The sequence below is a fragment of the Phalaenopsis equestris genome, unplaced genomic scaffold, assembly GCF_001263595.1.
Source record: "Phalaenopsis equestris unplaced genomic scaffold, ASM126359v1 Scaffold000511, whole genome shotgun sequence".
NCBI lineage: Eukaryota > Viridiplantae > Streptophyta > Magnoliopsida > Asparagales > Orchidaceae > Phalaenopsis > Phalaenopsis equestris.
In genome coordinates, this window is record NW_018164951.1 from 3,072,321 (window position 1) to 3,094,878 (window position 22,558).

General features: G+C 34.0%; 1 protein-coding gene across 1 annotated transcript in view; it reads right to left on the reverse strand.

Annotated features, from left to right (window-relative positions):
• The window catches only part of LOC110028321 (cytosolic endo-beta-N-acetylglucosaminidase 1-like), a 27,709-nt gene extending 6,953 nt beyond the window's left edge, over positions 1-20,756 (reverse strand). Inside the window, exons 1-8 of the mRNA XM_020730127.1 lie at positions 20,255-20,756; positions 15,674-15,811; positions 14,457-14,566; positions 14,251-14,362; positions 13,249-13,356; positions 11,887-11,999; positions 7,104-7,185; positions 6,827-6,907 (exon numbers count right to left, since the gene is read on the reverse strand). Coding sequence (XP_020585786.1) covers positions 6,827-6,907; positions 7,104-7,185; positions 11,887-11,999; positions 13,249-13,356; positions 14,251-14,362; positions 14,457-14,566; positions 15,674-15,811; positions 20,255-20,608 — 1,098 coding nt within the window. The 5' untranslated portion in view covers positions 20,609-20,756. The remainder of the gene's footprint in view (positions 1-6,826; positions 6,908-7,103; positions 7,186-11,886; positions 12,000-13,248; positions 13,357-14,250; positions 14,363-14,456; positions 14,567-15,673; positions 15,812-20,254) is intronic.
• Positions 20,757-22,558: the final 1,802 nt, after the last annotated feature.

The following is a 22,558-nucleotide window of genomic DNA, read 5'->3' on the forward strand; positions in this document are numbered from 1 at the left end:
TACAACAAGCATGGTAGAAAAGGGAAAGATAAATATCCCCTAGGGAACGATAGACAGCTGAAGCAATACTCAACCCTTGGAAGACAATCATCATCTTGGAACGAGATGCATCCGGAGCACCACTCGCCCTTGGATACACCTATAAAAGGGAAAACAGGGGTCGTTGGCGGCTATCATAACAAAAACAAAATCCAATACAAAAAACCTAAAACACAAAAAGAAAATATAATATATTGGCCTAGGGTAAATCTGAGTGGGACCCCTCTCACAAAGAGGCTATAAATCCACGTATGGAAGGTCTGTCGACCCTTAGAATCTCAGTATGAACTAGTCCATGCTGCCCAGACTTTGATGCACGCGATCCAGACGGTGAGGCAGTCGTAAGACAAGTGAAAATCGTGGCAATGCAGCAGAAATCGTGGAAAGGGTCCAAGCGGGAAGCTCCCCTCTCACTTGTATTACAAATTAAGCATTAGGAGAGAAGCCCATTTTGATATAAAATGCTTTCCTTGTAGATTTGAAACATTTAAAATAGGATTTTTCTCTCCTGATTAAATAGAAGTAACTTAAGCTTTTTTTACAATAGTTTATTCTGTCTCAACAAAATCATACAATTTTGAAAAGGAGCTGTCTCCTAATGTTAGGCTATAAAGATAACAATCATTCTCTCTTATGGTCTACTAATTTATAGTAAAGAACATATTTAAAATAGAAAAAAAAAATTACAGAATGTTATTGTTATCTTGGAAAATACAAGATTGCAAAGTTGCAGATATGCTTTAAATATTTTAAGATACTAGAATTGTAAGATATGCTTTAAATCTCGTATTATATACTCCTAATTTAGAATATTTACATATTTATCATATTCCTTTTATGTTCTTTGTTTTCCTATTAGTAGTTGCCAATCAGTCAATAGGATAAAACAAAACCATTTTCCACTCAAGAGGTGACCATAGTTCTCATGGACTAGACAATCACAATGGAGACCATGCTCGTGATTGTAACATCTTCAAATCATGTTAGAAATATCAATGTACACATCACTTGTTTGATCATATTGATAGTAGGGTTGTTAACGATCCAATTTCTAGTTGAGTTGGGGTCGGCTCAAAATCGGCTTGAAAAAAATTCAATCCAAAACTTTGGTTCATAGCACGGCTCGTTTATTTCGATACGACATTGATCCGAGCCAAAATTTGAATCAATCTTTGACCAATTAACGATCTTCGAGCTAAATTTTCTAAATTCATAATCATAACCAATCAACAATCCGATTTCGAGCTGAGCTGGGGTTGGCTCAAAATCAGCTCGAAAACCAAGTAACAATGATTGCAAAATTATTGTTACTTGGTTTTTTATATTGGTCTGAAGTCTGGTACTATTTAAACTTATTTAATAAAGAAATCAGTAAAATTCTCTATTCAAATTTAAACTCTTTATTCTAATAATTTTAAGGAAGTTCAACATCTACGGACATTACGGCAGCCAACTACAGTCAACCTTGAGGCGCCAATCATTCCCACCAACTGCACTCAACACCTGCAATTCACACCCATTCAAGAACCCAGCCCTTACCAACAAATAGCAGCTACCCTCCTCATCTACAAGGATACAAATATTATTCTACCAGTAAAGAAAATAATCCAAAACTCAAGTTTAAGCCCTTAGGGCCGAAAATATAAAATAATCTTTCATTTCATTATTGGGCAATATCTCCACTAACATTATTCATTAATCTTTTTGTATCCATACTTCTCAATAAAATAGGATACTGAAAACACAAAAAAAGAAATAGACACCTTCCGGATATTGATCGATCAATTATAATTACTAAAGACATGCCAATAAATTATTGAAGGAACATTGCTCTTGCTGTTGCAAATATCATTAATTATATGTCACTAGAATCCTAAACTTTAAAATTTTATGTCAAACTCTAGCACAAGCATATCCAAGATGGATGCTTTGGGTTTGTGCATATTTCTTTTCATCAAGAAGTTCCCAAAACTCAGGAATTGCATCTTTGTTGGCTACCCTCCTCATCTACAAGGATACAAATATTATTCTACCAGTACAGAAAATATTCCAGTGACAAAAAATAAAACCTTCGTTGAAAATAATCCTTCTTTCCCAAAACTCATTAAGGGGGAGAATATCAATTCTATCTATGAATATAAGTTTTTAAAAATATAGAGAAAATATCAATACCAACTATAAATATAAGTTTTGTGAAAATATCAGTACTACCTAATTAAAATCTCAGCATACACATCTTCCAAACTTACTTGAATCTCACCAATCTAAATCTCAGCCTTTTGAAAACCACATACAACAAGCATGGTAGAAAGGGCTTATTTATTTCAAAAAAAATGGAAAAACATCAATCAACCATTTAAAACAAATCAATTCTCCAAACCAAACCCAATGTTTAACCTGAGTTTTGACACCACTACACAAGGATAATAAAATATTGTTTCAAAGGATGATCTAACTACTCTTATTGCTGCATTCAAAAAAAGAACTTGCACCAAACAACCAATCAATCATTATATTTCCTATGATATTACATCCTAAGTTTCATTTTTTTACTACAATGTTTATAACCAAGAAATTCCAAATATTATTCAAGAAGAGCCCAATAAATGCCCAAGAGCAAAAATGAAGTTCATGAAAAAATTTAAGCCCTCAAAAGAACTAATACCTAAAAACTTTCAAATCTTCCCAAAAGTAAAACAGTTTGATGTAAATAGATTTTCAAATTAAAATACAAATCAGAAGAAAATATTGACGGATACAAAGCAAACTTGGTCGCAAAAGGTTCACTCAAATATATGAAATTGATTATGAAGAAACTTTCGCTCCCTTGTTAAGTTGAAATTAGCTAAAGTCATCTTTTCACTTGCTAAAAATTTAGATTAGTTTATCAATTCAAAATAGAAAAAAGAAATCATAAATGGATGACTAAAACAACAACAGCGACGATGATGACAACAACAAGCCTTTATCCCACTAAGTGGGGTCCGTTAAATAATCTTTTTTATCCATTGTGTCCAACTGAGTGTCATATTTTCATTTAATTCTAACAAATTAACATGCCCATATCTTTTTAGGTCTACATCTGCTTTTCTTAAGTTGAATATAAAGCATCCACCCTCCTAAATGCATGACTAAAACATAAAATTTACATGACAAGTCCTTTTGGCCTTTAGAATATGAATAATACAAACCAAGTATGTGAACTCAAGGAATTCTTATATGACATAAGAATTTACCAAGAACGTTATTCAATAGATTCAGCATAGTGATTAAAAGGCAAGAGCCCTATCAAAGGCAATCAAAACAAACCTTATTAATCAGAAAATATATGAAGGTAAAATCATTTATAAGAAATCATCCTAAAGGTAATCATAAAAAAGAGATAAACAAGCTATATGCCTTAGGGTCTATTTGGGATCACTTTTCGTTTTTTATTTTATTTTATTGTTTTTAGTTTGTTTTATTTTTGCTTTGTTTTCTATTTTTGGAAAGCGGGTTTAATATTGTCAAGATTTATATGTTTTTAAAAACACAAAATATAAAATATATTTGATCGGGTATTTCTTGTTAAATACAAAATTATACTTTTTTTATAAATTGATTGGGTCCACGTGGCACTCCATTATTAAGTTCCGCCGCCATTGCATATACGACGTCTTCCTTGCTCCACCCAGCACGAAACATTACCCGTGCGGACGGCAGCGGGCAGTAGGAGGGCAGGCAGCGTTGGGTCATGCCAGAGGGCGGACGGTGGTAGGAAGCTAACGGGGTGGGGGGGGGGGGGGGGGGGGGGGGTGGCGCAAACAAGGGGCAAGGTGCAGTTAATGCTTTGAAAAACTTGTTTTTTTTAAATAGTGCAAACACAATTTCTGTGTTTTTTATGTTTTGAAAATAAGCCTAATAGGTTTGTTTTCTACTCTTTTTTGTTTTCAAAATTGAAAAACCGAAAACAAAAAGTGATCCCAAAGAGGGCCTTAGCTAAAATTTTGAAATCAAGGATCCAACTCAATTAAAATATCTCCTAAGCATGCTCTTTAAAATATCTCTTACACATACAAATAGTTGTACAACAAAAAGGGAAATCCATCTCTCAGCACATAGGTTTGCTTGTTTTTACAAAAGAAATTTGAGATGAATACAAGGCTGCAAACATCCAATGGAGTCTTTAAAAAAAATTACGATCAAGGAAGACCCAACTCCAGTTGATAAAAAAATGTATCAATAGTTAGTATGGAAACTCATTAATCTATCACATGTTATACTTGATCTTTATTTTCATATTAAGTATTAGTAGTCAATTTATTAATGCCCCACGAATACAAATAAGTTGTCAAAAAATCTTGCTAGACTTTTCATAAAATAATTGGAAATAAGAAGACAGATATTGCGTTTGTGAGAAACTTTACATGAATAAGCACAATTTGTAATGTAAAAAAAAAAATAAAAATAATAAGCACAATTTGTAAAATGAAGCATAAATCTCAAAGCGCCTGTAAGAGACTAAATTGAGATGTGACTAGTACCTGAATAAGCTCAGATTGACTCAACCAATCCCATGGATTCACTCGAACAACCCAACAAAATTTGGGTTCCGCCCGCAGCAAAGAATAGTGATCTAAATTGTCACCGCTGCCCCACTTGTTTGCATGAGATTATTCAATAAACTCCAAAACTTCATTCACTATTATGAACATTATGCTCAAAGTTGCTGCACATCATATCTTTTGGAAATCTCTACACTCAAAACAACAAACAGTACCAAATTTAACTTTGAAAATAATGGAGCTGCATCAAACCTAATCGAGGAGACAAGTCTTTAAAATTGTCCCTGCCAATCCAAAATATGGACTCCACTATGATCTAAAACATGTGAATCCTCTTTATTCCCATTCATAGAGGCCCAATGTCACCAGGAGACTTTTTATGAGTTCAATTTTTGGTGAGGTATGTGTGATCTTCATTGTCCATTCCAAAGAAGCGTTAGTCTTTTTGTCTTATTTAAATAATCCTTGGCCATATATATAAATATAAGCCCCCATTTATTCAGCTTTTATCTGCTTTTCAATCACTTGAAACCTTTCTCTCTGAAAAATAAGCCTCCACATGCTAAGAATCAACATGAAGTGCCATCTCTTACAATTAGAATTAAGTTGAATGATCTTACTATGACTTGGTCACTAACTTGAGCATCGGAGATCATTCCCAAGGAACTATCTCTTAGGTTAGAAATTGACATTTGTTTGATTGTGTACATGTATGGAGAAAAACATGAATTATGGAGGTCTACATTGGAGTCTAAAAGCCTTCATTTAAGTAGAACTAAAACTGAATACATGGAATGCAATTTTAGTAGTAATAGCTCTAGTGACAGAAGTGTGACTTTGGGTGATCAAATTATTAAAAGGTGTGAACGATTTAGATATCTTGGGTCCGTTGTTCAAAGCGATGGTAATATAGATGGGGATGTTAATAGTAGAATTCAAGTTGGTTGGTTGAAGTGGAGGAATGCTTCGGGCCTTTTGTGTGATAGAAAAGTACCGCTTAGACTGAAAGGAAAATTTTATAAGACGGTGGTGAGAACTGCCATGCTATATGGCGCTGAATGTTGGCCTTTAAAAGAGAAGCATAATAATAAGTGTTGCCGAGATGAGAATGATTAGGTAGATGAGTGGCTTTACACTTAGAGACAAAATGTGAAATGAATATATTCGTGATAGGGTTGGTGTAGCTCCTATGATGGACAAAATTAGAGAAAGTCGTCTTAGATGGTTTCGTCACATTAAACGTCGACCATATGATGATCCAATTAGGAGAGTAGATGTTTTAGATTCGACTTGTGTTAACAAAGACATAGGTAGACCTAGGAAGACTTGGGCTTATTCTATTAAAAATGATCTTAATTTACTAGAACTAAATGAAAATATGGCACTAAATAGGACGCAATCGAGAAAAAGGATTCATATAGCCGACCCCATGTAGTGGGATTACGGCTTTGTTGTTGTTGTTGTTTCTTTTATACGAGCACAATACAATATGAAGTGAATTTTTCTTTTTTTTATTGAATAATTGCAATAATCCTGCAGACTGTCATCATCTATTCACTAACCTTATCTTTGAATCTCTTCAACCCAATGTATAATAGTGAAAGCATATATAGAAACATCAGACTACCAAAACTAGAAAGATCATTTTAAATTAGAACTAAAAATGTTTCAAATAAAATATTTGTGAAATCCATAGATGATGAGAGATTCACTAGGATCCCTTAATAAGAAAAGAATTGAGTGAAGATGGATCTCAAAACTATTTGATTTGCTTTGCGATGAATATAATAACCAACTAATCAATCAGATATTATATTGCACTTATCTCAAAATAAATTCAACTTTGAGATTCATATTGACCAAACTTTCAGTCGGGATCCTGACCCAATTTTTTTTCCTTAAATATGCCTCGACAAGAGTAACATATGAGCATGTTTTCTTTTAATGCTTTCACAATTATGAGATATGAGCATAATTACATTTGCCAGCCGTTAAAGAGCCAAATATTTCTATCATATTTTATTCAATAAATAAAATGAACCATTATGTGGAATAAAAGATTACAGTTCAAATGGATCGTGCAAAAATAAAAACAACCAAATGTTACTTAATCCTGCAGCTGAAGTAATAATAATGATAATGATATCATATATGAAACTAAGAAGAATAAATACCTCTGAATTTTGTATAAATTGCGTTAAGTGAAGTTCAACTACAGAAATTGAGAAGAAATAGTAGGGTACCTGAAAGCCTTGACAAGCCATGTTATTCCAGGGACTATTAGCAACTCGAAACCCTCCTATAGAATATTGATACCCATGACCCTATAAATATATTTGACAAATATATTACATGATAAGACAAGGCTATATTAAGACAATATATTAGCTTTTATGCTAGAATAGACTTTAAACCGTGAAGGCCACATAACACCAACACATATAGGCACAAACTTTCAATTTTATAGCTGCTTAACTGCACTGCACCAATTAAGACATTAAATGAGCATATTAACTCTACCTGATTAAAGTTTGAATAAAAAGGTAACATATTTGGATAACTTTGGAGAACTTCCCATGATTTCTCAACAATATACCACCACCTGCACAGATCAAAATAAAATAAAGGAAAAAAAGATCCATTTTAAAATCAAATGAAATCTGTGCTGCTGAAACGTATTAAAAAAAATTAAAAGTGTTGAAATATAGAAAAGATAATTCAGTTACAAGAAAATCACGAGCAAGTTGCCTCATCCATCTCACAGCTAACCTAGAGGGACAATTGACCAGAAAACAGTGGATCATACTGTAATACCTATAACTCAACAAATTCAGAAAAAAAAGGAATTATTAAAGCGAACCCCTTCATCTGATACAACAACAATCTGAAATCGAGTTAGTGTGCCCCATTGTCCCCTGCCTCCAGGACTTCATGAAATGGAGGCAAATTTCCATCAGAAAATTAGGGCAAATAAAATTATTTACTTCACCAATACAAAATAACACAACTCGAATGCATAAAAGATAAGCAAAGTAGGCAATCTCTCCCAAAACCTAAACCTAACACCTACAATTCGAGAAGTAGACGATCTCTCTCAAAACCATAACCCAAATATTCAAGATAACAATCTCATCATAACCTAACCTTAAACATAGTAACATTGTTTATACCCTCACAAAAAAATAACTATCAAAACACTAAATTGTCCTTTGGCACCAGTCAAACATTACTCCCCTCCCAAAAAGACACAATGTCCTCAAGGTGAGAAAAAAAGGAAACAGCTATTGGATCACATCATATAAGCCCCACTCATAAATGAACTCGAGCTTGGCTCTTGCAGTTAGTACTTGATTGAAATAAGTGATGGGACTTTGACACTGCATGAGGAATGTGCCTAATCCATAGCATGAAGCATTCATCTCTATAATAAAAGGTTGGTTGAAATTAAGTCAAGCCAGCACGGGTACACCCACAATGGCCATCTTTAACTTCTTAAATGTCTGGGCCACCGCTTTCTCCCATTGAAAGTTATCATTCTTCAATTTCTCTATCAACGGTCGCACAATTGAAATGCAACCCTTCGTTAACTTTCGGTAGTAACCTATAAGTCCGAAAAACATCCCAATCCCTTCACAATCTTAAGTATAGGACACTCCAACATAGCTGATACTTATGATGGATTTGCCGACAATAAGTTCTTGCACAAACAAGGGTCACCACGAAACACCACTATCTCATCTCCCTCCTAAATACTTTGCAGTGTCAAAATCAATCCCATACAAACTCCCCTGCTCTTCTCCACCAAGCTTATTTTCATCATTACTACTAAATCGCCTTTCACAGCTAAAAACAATAGCGCGGTTGGATGCAGCCCTTCGTCGAGGTGGGTCACATCGACCGTGGTCTCCTGTTCCAGGTCGAAATTCTTTGAAGCAAACATCTCCAGCCCCAAGTTGCACGCAGTACCATTCTGTCTACTGCCACTCATTCCAAACCCATGTATGTCGTGTCATTCCCTCCAAATGTTACCGCTCGAATCCACTCCCGACCCCTTCGTTCTATCTCACATGCTTCTGTTTGTTCCAACCGTTCAAATGTCACGTTATTCCTTCCAAGTGTTGTCGCTCGAGTTCGTTCCTAAATCTTTCGCTCGATCCCGCGGCCCCATATTCGCCTAAGGCAACGATGCGGCACTGATGCCACACAAATCCTTCATATTGCTACTGCTCGTTTTCGTTCCTAAGGTCGCGCTCGATCCAGAGGTAAGCGGTGGCAAATTCGCTTGACGCTCCATAATTTTCTTCATCATTTCTTCCATAGCCGTGAATCTCTCCTCCATTGACAAGAAGCGCCCTCTAGGAACGAGAAACGCTCCTCCATTTCAAATCTGATTTAGTTTACCTCTCTCTTTCTAATTTCTTCTCCAGATCATCTACTTCTTGGCCGCTATGACTCTCTAAATTGTTTTCAATCGCAAAGGCGAACTTTGTACGTTGCAATCTCATCGTTAACATTTCAGCTAGCTCAATTCTCATCTATATCGAGTGGAGCAGTGGTCAGGAGCGAGAAATCATGAGCTATCCTGTTGTTGGTTTTTCCTAGCATGCGAATCACAACTAGGCTAGTTTCCGCTCTAGGGCTCGAATCGCAGCAGAGCAGAGCAGAAACTTACTGCGAGAAATCATGAATGAGAAATTTGTTGTTGGCTCTTCCCAGAACTACAACTTTATCGCAACAGAGCATGCGCAATAGGGCATGCCATAATTCCAAAAACTACCGCTTTCAAGAACTACCATTTCCTATAATTGTATCGAGGCTTGGCACGCCGCGATCCATCCACGATCCTCCCCTGAACAGGCCCGCAATCTTGACGTGGCTAGTCTCCGCCCAAAAAGATGAGTCTCCACCAAGAAAAATTTCTAACTGAGCAACTTTGATACCAATTCGATATGAAATAGATTCAAAATCAGTAAACAAATTGCAAGAAATATGTGAGAAAATTCAAATTAGGGCTAATTTGATTCATCTCCGAACAAACAAACAAGAACTCCAAACAACACACTCAAGTGCATAAGAGATGAGCAACTACAATTTAAAAGAAAGGTGATCCATCTAAAACCCTAAACCTAGCACCTACGATTCGAGAGATAGGTAGTTTCTTCCAAACCCTAACCCTAAGACTCAAGACAACAATCTCATCATAACCCCAATCCTAAACATATTAGCCCTATTTATAGCACACAATCATAAATAATAAATTACTAAATCATCCTTTTAGCCTTGCACCTAAAATAAGTCTTCAAATTATTTGGCGGGCTTGTCGTGTCTAACACAATGAGCCTCAAGATTAACAAAACCCTACAAACTGCAGCTCACAGCCCGTTACACAAAGTCTCTATAAATGACAATGTGGGAGCCTAACGTTGTGTCCCTCATCACATCTCAGCTCCAAAAGCTTCTAAGCTGTCAATCGGCTCAGGATTTGTAGTATCTCCCAGCAATGTTGCTTGCACTCCGATGTAATGGATTTTATGTGGAAGGAAGTCCCTTGTTCTTGTTTGATACGAGAGAGGAAGAGGAAGTGGTCTTTTGGAGCCTAAGGGATGTGTGGAATTTAATGGTGGCTGAGAGCTACCATGAAAGAATAATTATGTTAGTGGATTTTAACGGATGATGTAGGCTAGGGATTGATGTAGTGGCCTTAATTGTGAGCTGCAATGAGGGGATTAGGCTTTAGAATGCAATGGCAGAGAGTTAGGCTATAGTTTCTTTCTTTACGAGATGAATTTTATAACTAGCAGGTAAAAAATGTGCCTGGCAAAGCAATAATATGAAACTGCTATCGAGAGAGAAAAGGAAAATACATTAGATCAGGCAAATTTTTTTTTAAAAAAAAAAGAGAGAAATGACATCCTAGATAAGTGGTTCACTCTGACTCGAACATTAACCAAGTCCACAATGCCAAAATTATTAGAGTTATAATGTTTTGCTCCGAATATGACAAAAAACTAGATGAAATATTTTAGTTGCTCGATGAAATAAAACTAGTTGAAATATTTTATCCACTATACTCATTAAACTTCCAGTGAAATCTTGAAATTGAACCGAGCTAGAACCATCAAAACACTCAACGCAAGAATAATATTGTTTAGCATTAATGAGCATGGCTATAGTAGCAATCGGAGAGGGGAAAAAAAGGTAAAAAAATCCTCAATAAGCTAGTAAATGTTTTGAACCAAGCAAGGCTCAAGCTAAATAAGAGACTCAACTTCCAAAACTAGAGAAAATGATGGGGCATTACCAACCAATAAAGTTAGCAACAAGAAAAAGCACTAACTCGAGACATGAATCTCAAGTAATATTCAAATCATAGGAACATTCCAAAAAAACCAAGTTAGAGGGAGCATCATACAAAAAGCTAGAAAGCATCAATTGATGATGAATACATGCCGCACAATGATTTTGTGAGCCCATAAAATGATTGAAAGAGCTTACGTCAGCAAATGAAACCATCAAGAATGAGTTCCCTAATTCCGAGAAAGCTTTAAAGCATTAAAAAAACTCAAGACAAAAAAATTTACGAAATTTGCAACATAAGGGCAAACATTTAAATTCTACTTCTTGCTAATGGCCACTTGAAGAAATATCAATCCATGGCTATTAAGCCAAAAGGCTAGAAATATCCATCTCAACAAGAAAATGGACAACATATGACAGGGAGCCGAGAAGTAACAGCATCCACATTTAATGGTTTGCTAGAGAATAAACCCATGCATCATTGAAATAACATTTAGCCAACCTCATTACCTTTCCACCACCACAAAATCCATATTTCTTATCTATCCTTGAGAGTATATTTCATCATCCTTTTGAAACACCTATTGAGCTATATCACTGAACGAATATCACAGTTGTAACTTTCCAAATATGCGGATGCCTTGTTGATCTTAAAGACATAAAATCACTAACTAGTTTCTCTTTTAAAAATTGTACAATATCCCACAGTAGATGAACCACAAATAAATAGTAATAATTTACATTATAATAAACATAAGGTGTTCGGCATTAAATTTTGTTATATTGGATGGTTATATGAACCGCCGATACATTTAACAACACAAGTAATGCTTAGCGCGGCCATAAGTGGAAAATAATGAAGATTAGAGAAAATATGTTGGTAGGATGAAAGACAGGGAAGATAATGTAGATGTTAATCATTGAGCGAGGAGATGGAGTACTTAATATTTAGTATTGACAAAATTTGTCATTGCTGAATTTTTACAGTAAGTTTTTCACCAAGTACCTATTTTGAGCAGTCTGGAAGTCTGGTCCTTGTTGAGTTTCGTAAACCCATCCTGGCCCAAAAATAGCAGCGGAAACATCATCTTTCTTCAGTGCATCAAGACCAACCTTCGTCTACCACGCAAGTAACAAACATAAATGCAAGTAATAATCCAAGGAAAATATTATGAATCATAAGTAGTCTACTATTAGCTGGGATAAGGCTAATGAAGGTAACGAGAATTACAAATCACAATAGAGGTTCTTAACATTTAATAAGATATGGACCATACCCATCTCTTTGTTTACTCACGTTTGGGCTGGGAGTTACCAAGAAATATGTCCGAATCAAATTAATCCCGAACTGGATGATGGAAAATATAACAACCATACCTAAGCTAGAGACACACTAATATATGGGAAAAATTATTCCCAACAACAAAAGAAGCGTATGATAAAGTAAAAAAGATATAATTCTCAAACTCTAATGAAAATACAGATACTAAGATTTAGAAAGGAAAGTGGTAATCCAACAGACAAAAACTGTCATTGGTAAGAAATTGTCCAAAAGATACAGCTAAACCAGTGTTCGAAACCAATTGTCGTTAGTTTATTCAGTTTTCTTGTTATTTACTTTCATCAGGAAGTAATTAATTCTATGCATTTAATAACCATTTTTTTGTTCTTAGTTTCTACCTTTCAGGGCCCTTGACTAACCCCACTTAGCTATCCTTAATTGTCTATTAATAATGTATCTTGGTTTTTTCATTAACTCAAAAAACAAAATTCAATCTTTCTCCATAGCCTCTTTAATTATAACATTGATGTAAAGCAATTAAAGAGCGCATCAAAGTACAACCAGAATTAGTGCATTTACCCTACAACTAAAATTTAGGTTGCCTATTCAAACCCAATTTTATGTCCAGCTGTTCAAACTGCATTTTCCATAACAAATAAGGAAGATTTATATACATGCCACTCAATTTCAATGTATACATATCTAACAACTAAACTTCATTTTTTACATGCATGCCAGCTTACCAATGCATGAAAATGTACATTTTGCTTTTTATAAATTAAAATTGGGGAATTTTTTATGTGATATGAAAAACTTGGGTGGTATATAAGTAAAATATAAACTTTAGGTGTTAGATATTAAAATACATAGGAATTGGGTAGTATGTATGTAAATGCCCCAACTAATAATTTGCTCAGTTTAAAAAAAATTAATCAGAATTTTTTTATAATGACAATTCAAGTTTCTCGCTGCAATTTATGTTAATGTTGAATCAGGTTCTTGTTACAACATATAAGTGAAGCTTAGCCACCAATAGAACTTGTTTAAATTACACATTAAGGCTGCCACGTCATTCAGGCTACTTACATTCCATTTTCCTCCACCGTATGTACCCCTGCCCCAAACATCAATTCCCATATATACATCAAACCTGCGATCACCTGCAACAGCACCTGAATCTTTTGGGTAATTTTTCTGTATAAAAAAAAAAAGAAAAAAAAAACATGAAAAAATTAAGTACAACAAAAAGAGGTTCACGTTAAAGAATACTCAAAGAAATTAATACAAGGAAGATTGACATGCATACCACTCAATTCTAGGAGTGTAAACGAGACAAACACGAGCGAGTCGAGGCTCAGCCCGTGTTTGACTCATTAAAAAAAAATCACTATTCGTGTCGGCTCACTTATATTTCGAACACAAAAAATATGTTCGTGTTAGGCTCGTTTGCTTAGTGAGTCAAACACGAGCTATTTGCAAACAAAGAGTCGTGTTGACAACTCTGGTCATGCAATTGTAGGATGTTAAGGGTTGGGGCAAGATTTAAATCTTATTTTTTATATTAAAACATCATTTAAATATAATTTAACATATTTTTATTCTATTTTTTAACTAATAATTTTAATTGATTATAAATCTTTATATATATATATATATAATTGATGAGTAGTATTTCGAGCCAAAATGAGCCGAACACGAAAGAACAAATCTTTGTTCGTGTTCGACTCATTTATATATCAAGTGCCAAAAACGTGTTCATGTTGGGCTTGTTAACTCAACGAAAGAATCGAACACGAGCTTATTAACGAGCCGAACACGAGTTGTTCACGAACAACAAGCCGCTTTGGCAACCCTACTCAATTCTTACGTATTTACATATCTAACACCTAAACTGTAATTTTTACATAGATGCCAACTCACTTGTGCATGAAAAGGTTTATTTCACTTTTCAAAAGTTAAAATAGTGATATTTTTTATGTGAGGAATTTTTTGGCTGGTATAAACGTTAAAAAAATCAAAGTTTAGGTGTTACATATGTAAATACAAAGGAATTGTGTGATATGCATGTAAATGGTCCTTAACACATACCTTCCATCTATAATTACAAAATATACCATCACAGATATCAAAAAAGGGCTTGTTCTTTTTATTTAACTGATTCTGGTAAGCAAGTTTACCATCTATAGTTACACAGTCATACCTGCATCACCAAAATGAGAGGCAATAAATGAAGAAAAGGTATTTACCTGAGTATGGGTGGTTTAAAAAGGGAAACTTAGAAAACAGTGAGTTACCATATAACAAGAGATCCAGGGACAACCCTGTGCATAGTTTGAGTCAGATGGTCAATAAATTGCTTCAAAATCGGAATTTGTCGTGGATGTAATGGAACTTCTATGTTTAGCTGAATAACATGTCAGAAACAAGATATTCAAGAAATGAAACTGAATAAACTAACTACAATTACGGATAGACTATCTCTACGTGATTCCAATGATAAGTCTTTATAGAGATCATGTTTAAATTTATGGAATTTAGGAACAATCCACAAAGGTTGAACAATCATTTCATTCTTAAGAAAAGCTATAAGAGAAACTAGAAGGCAAAGAAGCAAATCTGATTCCTGTTTTGAGGGCCTGCGGGCAGAGGGAGTGGGTAGGTGGTAGGTTGCGGGTGTGCAAAGGTATTAATTAGAAACCGGAGGCTGAAAGTAGCAAATAAAAAAAGTCAAAGGTCCAAAATAACAAACTAAACTACCCAAAAAAACAATAATGTTTTTGAACATACAGTGAAGTTAAACAAAATAGGTTGAAAAATTAAGGGCCCATCTAACATCACTTTTGATTTCTACTTTATCTTCATATTTGCTTTTATATTTGAAAACATGTTTGGTTACTATAAGTTTTACATATTTTTATTTTTTTCTTTTTAAAAGCAAATCACCTTGTTGTTAAAAATACTCAAAACACATAAAAGTTGACTTGATTATTCTTAAAAATAGGTACCATAAGTATGTTTAAGTTAAAATCAAAACAAAAATAAAAACAATCAATGGAAAACAAAAACAAAAGTGATCCCAAACAACACCTACAATGTCGTTGAGATCACTTTGGTCTTTTTTTAGTTTTTTTTTTTTTGTTTTTTTTTTATTTTGTTTCGCTTATGCTTAGATTTGAAACAAAATATGTTTGACTATTTTATTAAAGTATGATTGTTTTTAAAAACACATGAAACAACTAAAAATTATTTTGAGTATTTTCAAAAATACATTAATTTGATTTTAGAAATAAATGATAAAAACATGTAATAAGCATGCTAAAAAAACATGTTTTTAAAAACAAAAGAAAAAACAAAAATAAAAATGAAAAGCAAATTGATCCCAAACAAACCAGAAGCAAATTGCACGAAAAGAAACCAAGTTTATCACCAATCGAAGAAATAAGAGCAGTTGTACACAACCAAGACAGACAAGTTAGTAAATGCAAGAGAGAGGCATGAATTTAAGCAATACCAGCCAGCCATCAAATCCCAATCTATCAGCTAATTCGACCAGCCGTTCAGCATATGTTATTGCAGACTCAGTTGTTGATAGGAACGTCTTGCAAATCTCTCTGCCTTTCTCCCATTCAGTGAGGAATGTCCCCAGTACCTTCAGATACATTGACAGAAGTACTGAAACCAACGTATCTAAGAAAATAAAAGTGCATTTATATCCATTACCACCCAATTCATATGCTATCCATACCACCCAATTCATATGCATTTACATATCTAACAACTAAACTTTATTTTTTACATTTATACCACCTAAATCTTTCATATCAGCATAAAAAATACAACTATTTTAACTTTTAAAAGTGAAATACACCTTTTCATGAATAGTAAGGTGGCATATATGTAAAAATTGAAGTTTGGTTGTTGACATGTAAATACATAAGAATTGAGTGGTATGTATCTAAAGCTTCCAAAAATAAAACGAAGTACTTGAAAGTTGTTAAAACAAATAACATAAGTTTACAAAGCTACATCACAAAAATTACATCAAAAAATACTTCACCAACAAACACTTCATCGTCATGTAGGGCAGATGCTCAATTTTGAACAATATATGCAATTCAATAGTACCGTATCAATTGTCAACATTATAATCTGCAACTGAACGTGCCTAGTACAATGAAGCTAAAAGAATAAAGATATTCTTTTGTATATCCAGAAAGTCCACAAAAATTTCCATGATTTCTCTACTAGTATCATTTCCCCAAATATATTAAAATTGGTTGTTCTAGATTTCTTGCACCACATCATCAACATAAGAAATTCCATTGAAAGGCCAAAAATCCAAGGACTTTGACATCTCCGTATTGTTGGAAATACAAATTCCTAAAATTTGCCTCTCCACTTTTTTCTAGGATTTTTATTTCACGACCCTTCACGATTTTTAAAATTCATGACTAAAATCAGCATGAAAACCCAACCAACCCTCAGGAAAGCCTTGGGTTGAAGAGAGAAGTGTGCTTCACTAAAGGTGAAAAACGATCTGAAGCTTTTCACTTGTTGAAGCTTTGTTCATCATCAAACTTTAATAGCAACTGGTTATACATCTTATGGGAAAATAATTATGCATCTAAATAAATAAGTAGTTGAATAGATTTCTAATTTTCATTTAACTAGTTTATACCAAATAAATAAAGAATATATGAGTAATAAGTAAACTTTTTTGCAATCAAATAATTTAAATAAATACTAACAACAACAAGTCATTATCTCACTAGTTAGTGCCATCCTTTCATTTAATTCTAATAAATTAAGATCAATCTTTATACATGTCCAAGTTTTTTAGGTCTACCTCTACTTGTATTAACATAAGTTAAATCTAAAACATCTATCCTAACCAGATCATTAGATGGTCGAAGTTTAATGCAACCAAGTCATTTAACATGATTTTCTCTAACTTTGTCTGTCATTAGAGCTACACCAACCCTTTCACGGATACATTCATTATGCATTCTATCTCTAAGAGACAAGCCACTCATCCACTTAAGCATTCTCATCTCAGCAACACATAACTTTGTTTTATGCTTCTCTTTTAAAGGCTAAAATTTTGTGCCATAAAGCATTGTTGGTTTCACCATTATCTTATAAATTTTTCCTTTTAAGTCTAAGCGGTACTTTTCTATCACACGATAGGCCAGACGCATTGCTCCATTTCAACCATTCCACTTGAATTCTACTAATAGCATCCTCATCTATATCACCATCACTTTGAACAATAGACCCGACCGAGATTGGGAAAATGTTTAATCCTTCTAATTATTTGATCATTTATTGTTATAGCTCTATCACTAGAACTACTACTACTAAAATTACATTACAGGTATTCAGTTTTCAATGTACTCAAACGAAGGCCTTTACACTCTTTTGTAGAAATCCATAATTCAATTTTATCCTAAACTCTTTCTAGTGTTATCCAAAAGAAGGATATCATCAGCGAAAAGCATAAACCAAGGAACATCCTCCTATAAATTTCCAGTAAGTGCATCCATAACTAAAGCAAAAAGATATTGGCTTAAAGTCGACCGTTGATGTAATCCAACTGAAGTAGGAAAATACTTGATCAATGCTCCTTCTGTCCAACATAAGTAACAACTCTTAATATACATATTTTTAATGACTTATATATAATTCATATCGGCACCTTTCTTTTCTAGAACTCTCTGATGAACTTCTCAACCTTATCGTAAGCTTTTTCTAAATCAATAAAAATCATATGTAAATCATCTTTACTCTGTTTCTACTTCTCCATCAAACCTCTCAATAAATATATAGCTTTCCTAGTAGAATTACCCTGCATAAATTCAAACTGCTTACGAGAAATTGTTATATCACGACAAAACCTGTGTCTAATTACTCCCTCTCATAATTTTAATGTATGAAACATTAATATAATTCCTCTATAATTTGTACACAATAACAAGTCTATTGAAATTAAAAAAAATAAAATTTTGCATTAAATTTATGTACATATTTATTTGAAATCCGCATGGCCCATCTCGAACTAGTAGGGAAGATAAGGCAACAAAGGAAACGGAAGAGAAATGCAAGTGAATAAAATAGCACAACAACCGATTATAGGTTTTATTCCGAATGAGAGATCGCCTATCAATCTAAAATTTCTATTTGTTGTCCATAATATCCACAAATATGGCTTTCTGAAGGGACATTATTGCCTTTTATACCATGACATGCCAAAGTGGAACCCTATACCAGACACCTCAAGTTGAGTCCTCCTCATTTCAAAAGGTGAATAGATGATATTGCCTTTGGATCAACCTCATGTGACCAAGTAGGCGTTGTCCTAAGCATCCAACTGAAGGCTGACAAAGGTGGTTTGTTGATGCTCCGATGGTGGTGTGGCAATGTTCCGATAGCAATCTCCAAATGAAGGGTCTACGATTGGTGAATTGTAGGGGGCCTCATCAAACTATCCATGCCATGAACTATGAATGTAATAAAGTAAGAAAATAAAAAATATAATACTCAGATTATATAAAGCAATTCTTATGTGGAAACTGATTTTATCATAATCAAAAAATGGGGACTACAGGTAACAATCAAGGTATGAATTTATTGAGAGAAATGTAATATCGTGATGATTCACAATCAAAGGCTCATAAGAGTCACAATAATTTCATCCAAGTTATGAGACGCTAAAAAATAGAACTGCAAAACCCTTTTTTTTTCTTTTTTGGCAAAAATGTTCTTTCCAGAAGCCACTCTCAATGTTGTAAATGGCACATTATTTTGTTTGTCTTGAAGAGGTCCCGATGTCTTCGAGAAGTTTTAATCTTTCAATCATTTTCAATGCAAAATCAAACAATATTTTGATTTAAATATAGGTTTTAAATACTGTTAAGGAGACATTCAATGACGGTAACGACCAAGACCTAGGTCAAAGAAAAAGGAAGGGTATGGAGAATCACATGATTTTGGTCAAATGGGCTCCAATTCATGAGATTTTGTTCCAATTAAATTTATCTCATTGAACCACATTGTATAGAATACAAAAATATTGGCATAAGAGTTTAAAATAATTTTCAAAGTTTCTACATTTAATTTTGAGTTTTTTGTTCATTCGAAAAATCACAAAAATGTGTGCCTGATTGGATTAATATTGTGAATCAAATAAAAAATTATAGAAAACATGTATTTAAACTAGAAAAAGGAATACATGCAACATTCAACAGAAAGGCATAGAGAAGAGGGATTACTCACTTGATACAAAATAATTGGAATAAGTATAAAATGATTATGACGATCATCATCGTGTTCATGATGGGGTACATTTCTGTCAAATGATTTGTGTGAACTTAAGTTAAAAAATCCTTATGAGACAATCAATATGCTACTCAACAAAAACCATACACATTTGCTAATTTCTTTATAAGTTGCAAATCAAACTTATTTGTGGCCATGGTTTTAAATGTCATAACTCCAACCAGAATCAATGTATTAATAATCTGTCTACGTAAAACAAACTTCAAATAAAATAAAAAAGCTTCTTTGGTTAATATTTTGTGCGCCATGTTTCTTCTTTATTTATTGGCTGCAATATTGCTTCTCAAAAAAATTTAATAAGTATGCTCTTTGTGAACTTAAACAACTAAACGGACTCCGTTCTATTTTTTCAACTCAGTTACTCTTACAAATTAAGAACTTAAGCCTGCAACCATGTTTTCGCTACACCATCGCTGCAAGAAAAAAAAAACCCCCGAGTCTGAATCGTAAGCTTCAATAAGCACGTTTTCACCGTTCCAGAAATTTTGTTTTATATAACTCCAAAAATCCATTTACTTGTCATGATTTATAGAAACAAACTCTCTAAAACAGGAATTGGCAGCTTACGCCAAATGGTTAAATCGTTACTGTTCTATACATTCGAATTGAGCCATTCCATCTATTATGCTTCGGACCTCAGCGTTCAAATCCCCAAACACCAAAAGCCAAAGTTCGAATATCCAACCGCTTATCAACAGAATATCACAGTATCACAAAAACCACTAATCCAATCCAAAAGAAAGCCGCAAGTAATTACCTTGACTCCATGTGTGTGGGCTGCATTGATCCACCCAGGCGGCGGCAGAGTGACGAGATAATGGGAGAAGTAAACAAATACATCCATGAGGTACCAATGCCAAAAAGCGTAGGCGCCGGCATTGCTGCCGCCCTGAACCCACTTATCGTCATTGTACCCACCCTTGAAATCGTGGCAGACGAGAATACGCCTTCGAAGAGTCGTCACCACAGAGGCCGCGGGAAGGGGTACCGAGGATACATTGAAGGGGTAGTGGAACGAGTCGAAGTAGGAGCGTGAGATTAGGGTTTCGAGGTCAGTGATGGGGTAAGAAATTGGGATGGAGGGTTTAGTCGGATCTGAGGGTGGAGCCATGGGGCGGGGGGGTGAGAGTGAGAAGAGATGAAACTATTAGCTGCGGCCTGCTTAGGTGGAGAGGGATGGTAAGGATTAAGCCGCCGCCATGGCAGTTGACTCTTGACCTGAGGACGCATTTTCAGCTGTTCGAGCGCGCGAAGCAAATCGGAAGTAGATGCGGATACCACCCAAGAATTGTATTTTCGTATTTAACAATTAAATTTTACTTTTTTGCCCCTACATTTTTTGAATCACATAAAAAATATTACCATTTTAACTCCCAAAGATTAAAATGAACATTTCCATACATAAATAAGATTATCAATTATTTTTTTATTTGATTTAATAAAATTTTAAGTTATTAGATTAATGAAATTATTTGCACGACAAAATTTTTTGATTGTTTCAATGAAAAAAAAAAGAGTTAGTTGTATTAAAAATACACATATTTGTAAATTATATTATTAAGGATGTATGTATTTTAAACAGACAATGATTATTGCATTGAATGCAAATCAAATGCATTAAAATGTAATTTTTTTAATTATTGCAACATGACAAATGAATCAAAATGTAAAGGAAGATAAATGATGCGTATTTTGAGTCAAATTTTAATTATTGCAACATGTCACGGACAAAAAATCCTACTTCGGCTAGGTGCAAAGTCAAAAAATATTATTTAAGTCAGGGGTGTTCACCTCTCTTAAGAACTCTTTTGGGAGGTGGCATGTTGCTAAAGATGAGAGATGACAATAGTGAAGCATGACATGAGACAATAAAGAACAATGACATATGAGGTGAACGAGTGGTGGTGGCGCACAATCAATGTCGACTATAATAATAACAAATGACATCAAATGGTGGTTGTTGAAATTAAAATCAATTAGATTAATAGAATTATAAATTAAAAAAATAAGCAATATAAGATACTCTAGATCCCCCATACATTCTCTTTCTATTTAATTTACTTTAAATCAATCAACAAAAAAAAAAAAAAACTCAAAATTATTATTTTGTACAAAATACTTGCAATAAAATAAAGAAAAAAAACACTTCAATCCTTTGCCTTAAATAACAAGAGCTTTTTTCTTATTTGTTATGCTATTCTATCATATCAATATTTTCCACTTCATTGCTGATATAAAAGTTGATATTATTTGAACGGGTAATGAATAACAAGACAATTTTTTTTAAAATATTTTTCATTAATTTTTATAATATATATATATATAACCTCAGAGGCTAACTCCTAAGTATAACGTCACAATTTAGAGATTTAGGGTATGTTTGGGACAGTTGCAGCTTATCCAACTTATCCAAATAAGCAGTTTATCATGATAAGCCGCTGATCAGCAGCTGATTTAAATAAGTCGGTTGGTTGTTTGGTTTGTGTGTTTGGAAAACAGCTGACTTGAAACTATTTCTGGATAAATAACTATTATGCCCCTGATCCGGATAATGATCATTCTACTCATTCTGCAGTTATTTTCAGATAAATGACCATTAAGCTTGAGATCATTCAGGTAGACGCATGCACTTATAAACGTCATCAGAAACCTCAAATCAATCCATACTCGGCTCAGTTCAAATTCAACTGAAGATACTGCATAGTTCAGTACTTGGCTTGTTGCCTACAACTAGAGCTAGGAATATTGATCCAATTTTTTAGTGATATTAGATTTAAATTTGAATCTCCTTTGAAGAAAGTAACAATCTAAAAAAGCTAATGTAACATTGGGATAGCTGCCACAGAACTTAAAGCCAGAAAGACTCTCTTTGCGAGGAAAAATTATTCCATACGGATGGGACACCGCACGCTTGGCGAAAGCGTGCAGTGTCCGATCCGGACCGTAAATCACCTGATTTACGGTCCTGATATATTTCGGTGGGCCCCACCTAAAATTTTTTATTTTATTTTTTAAAAAACAGAAATAATCCTGACCGTAGATCACCGTGATCTACGGCAAT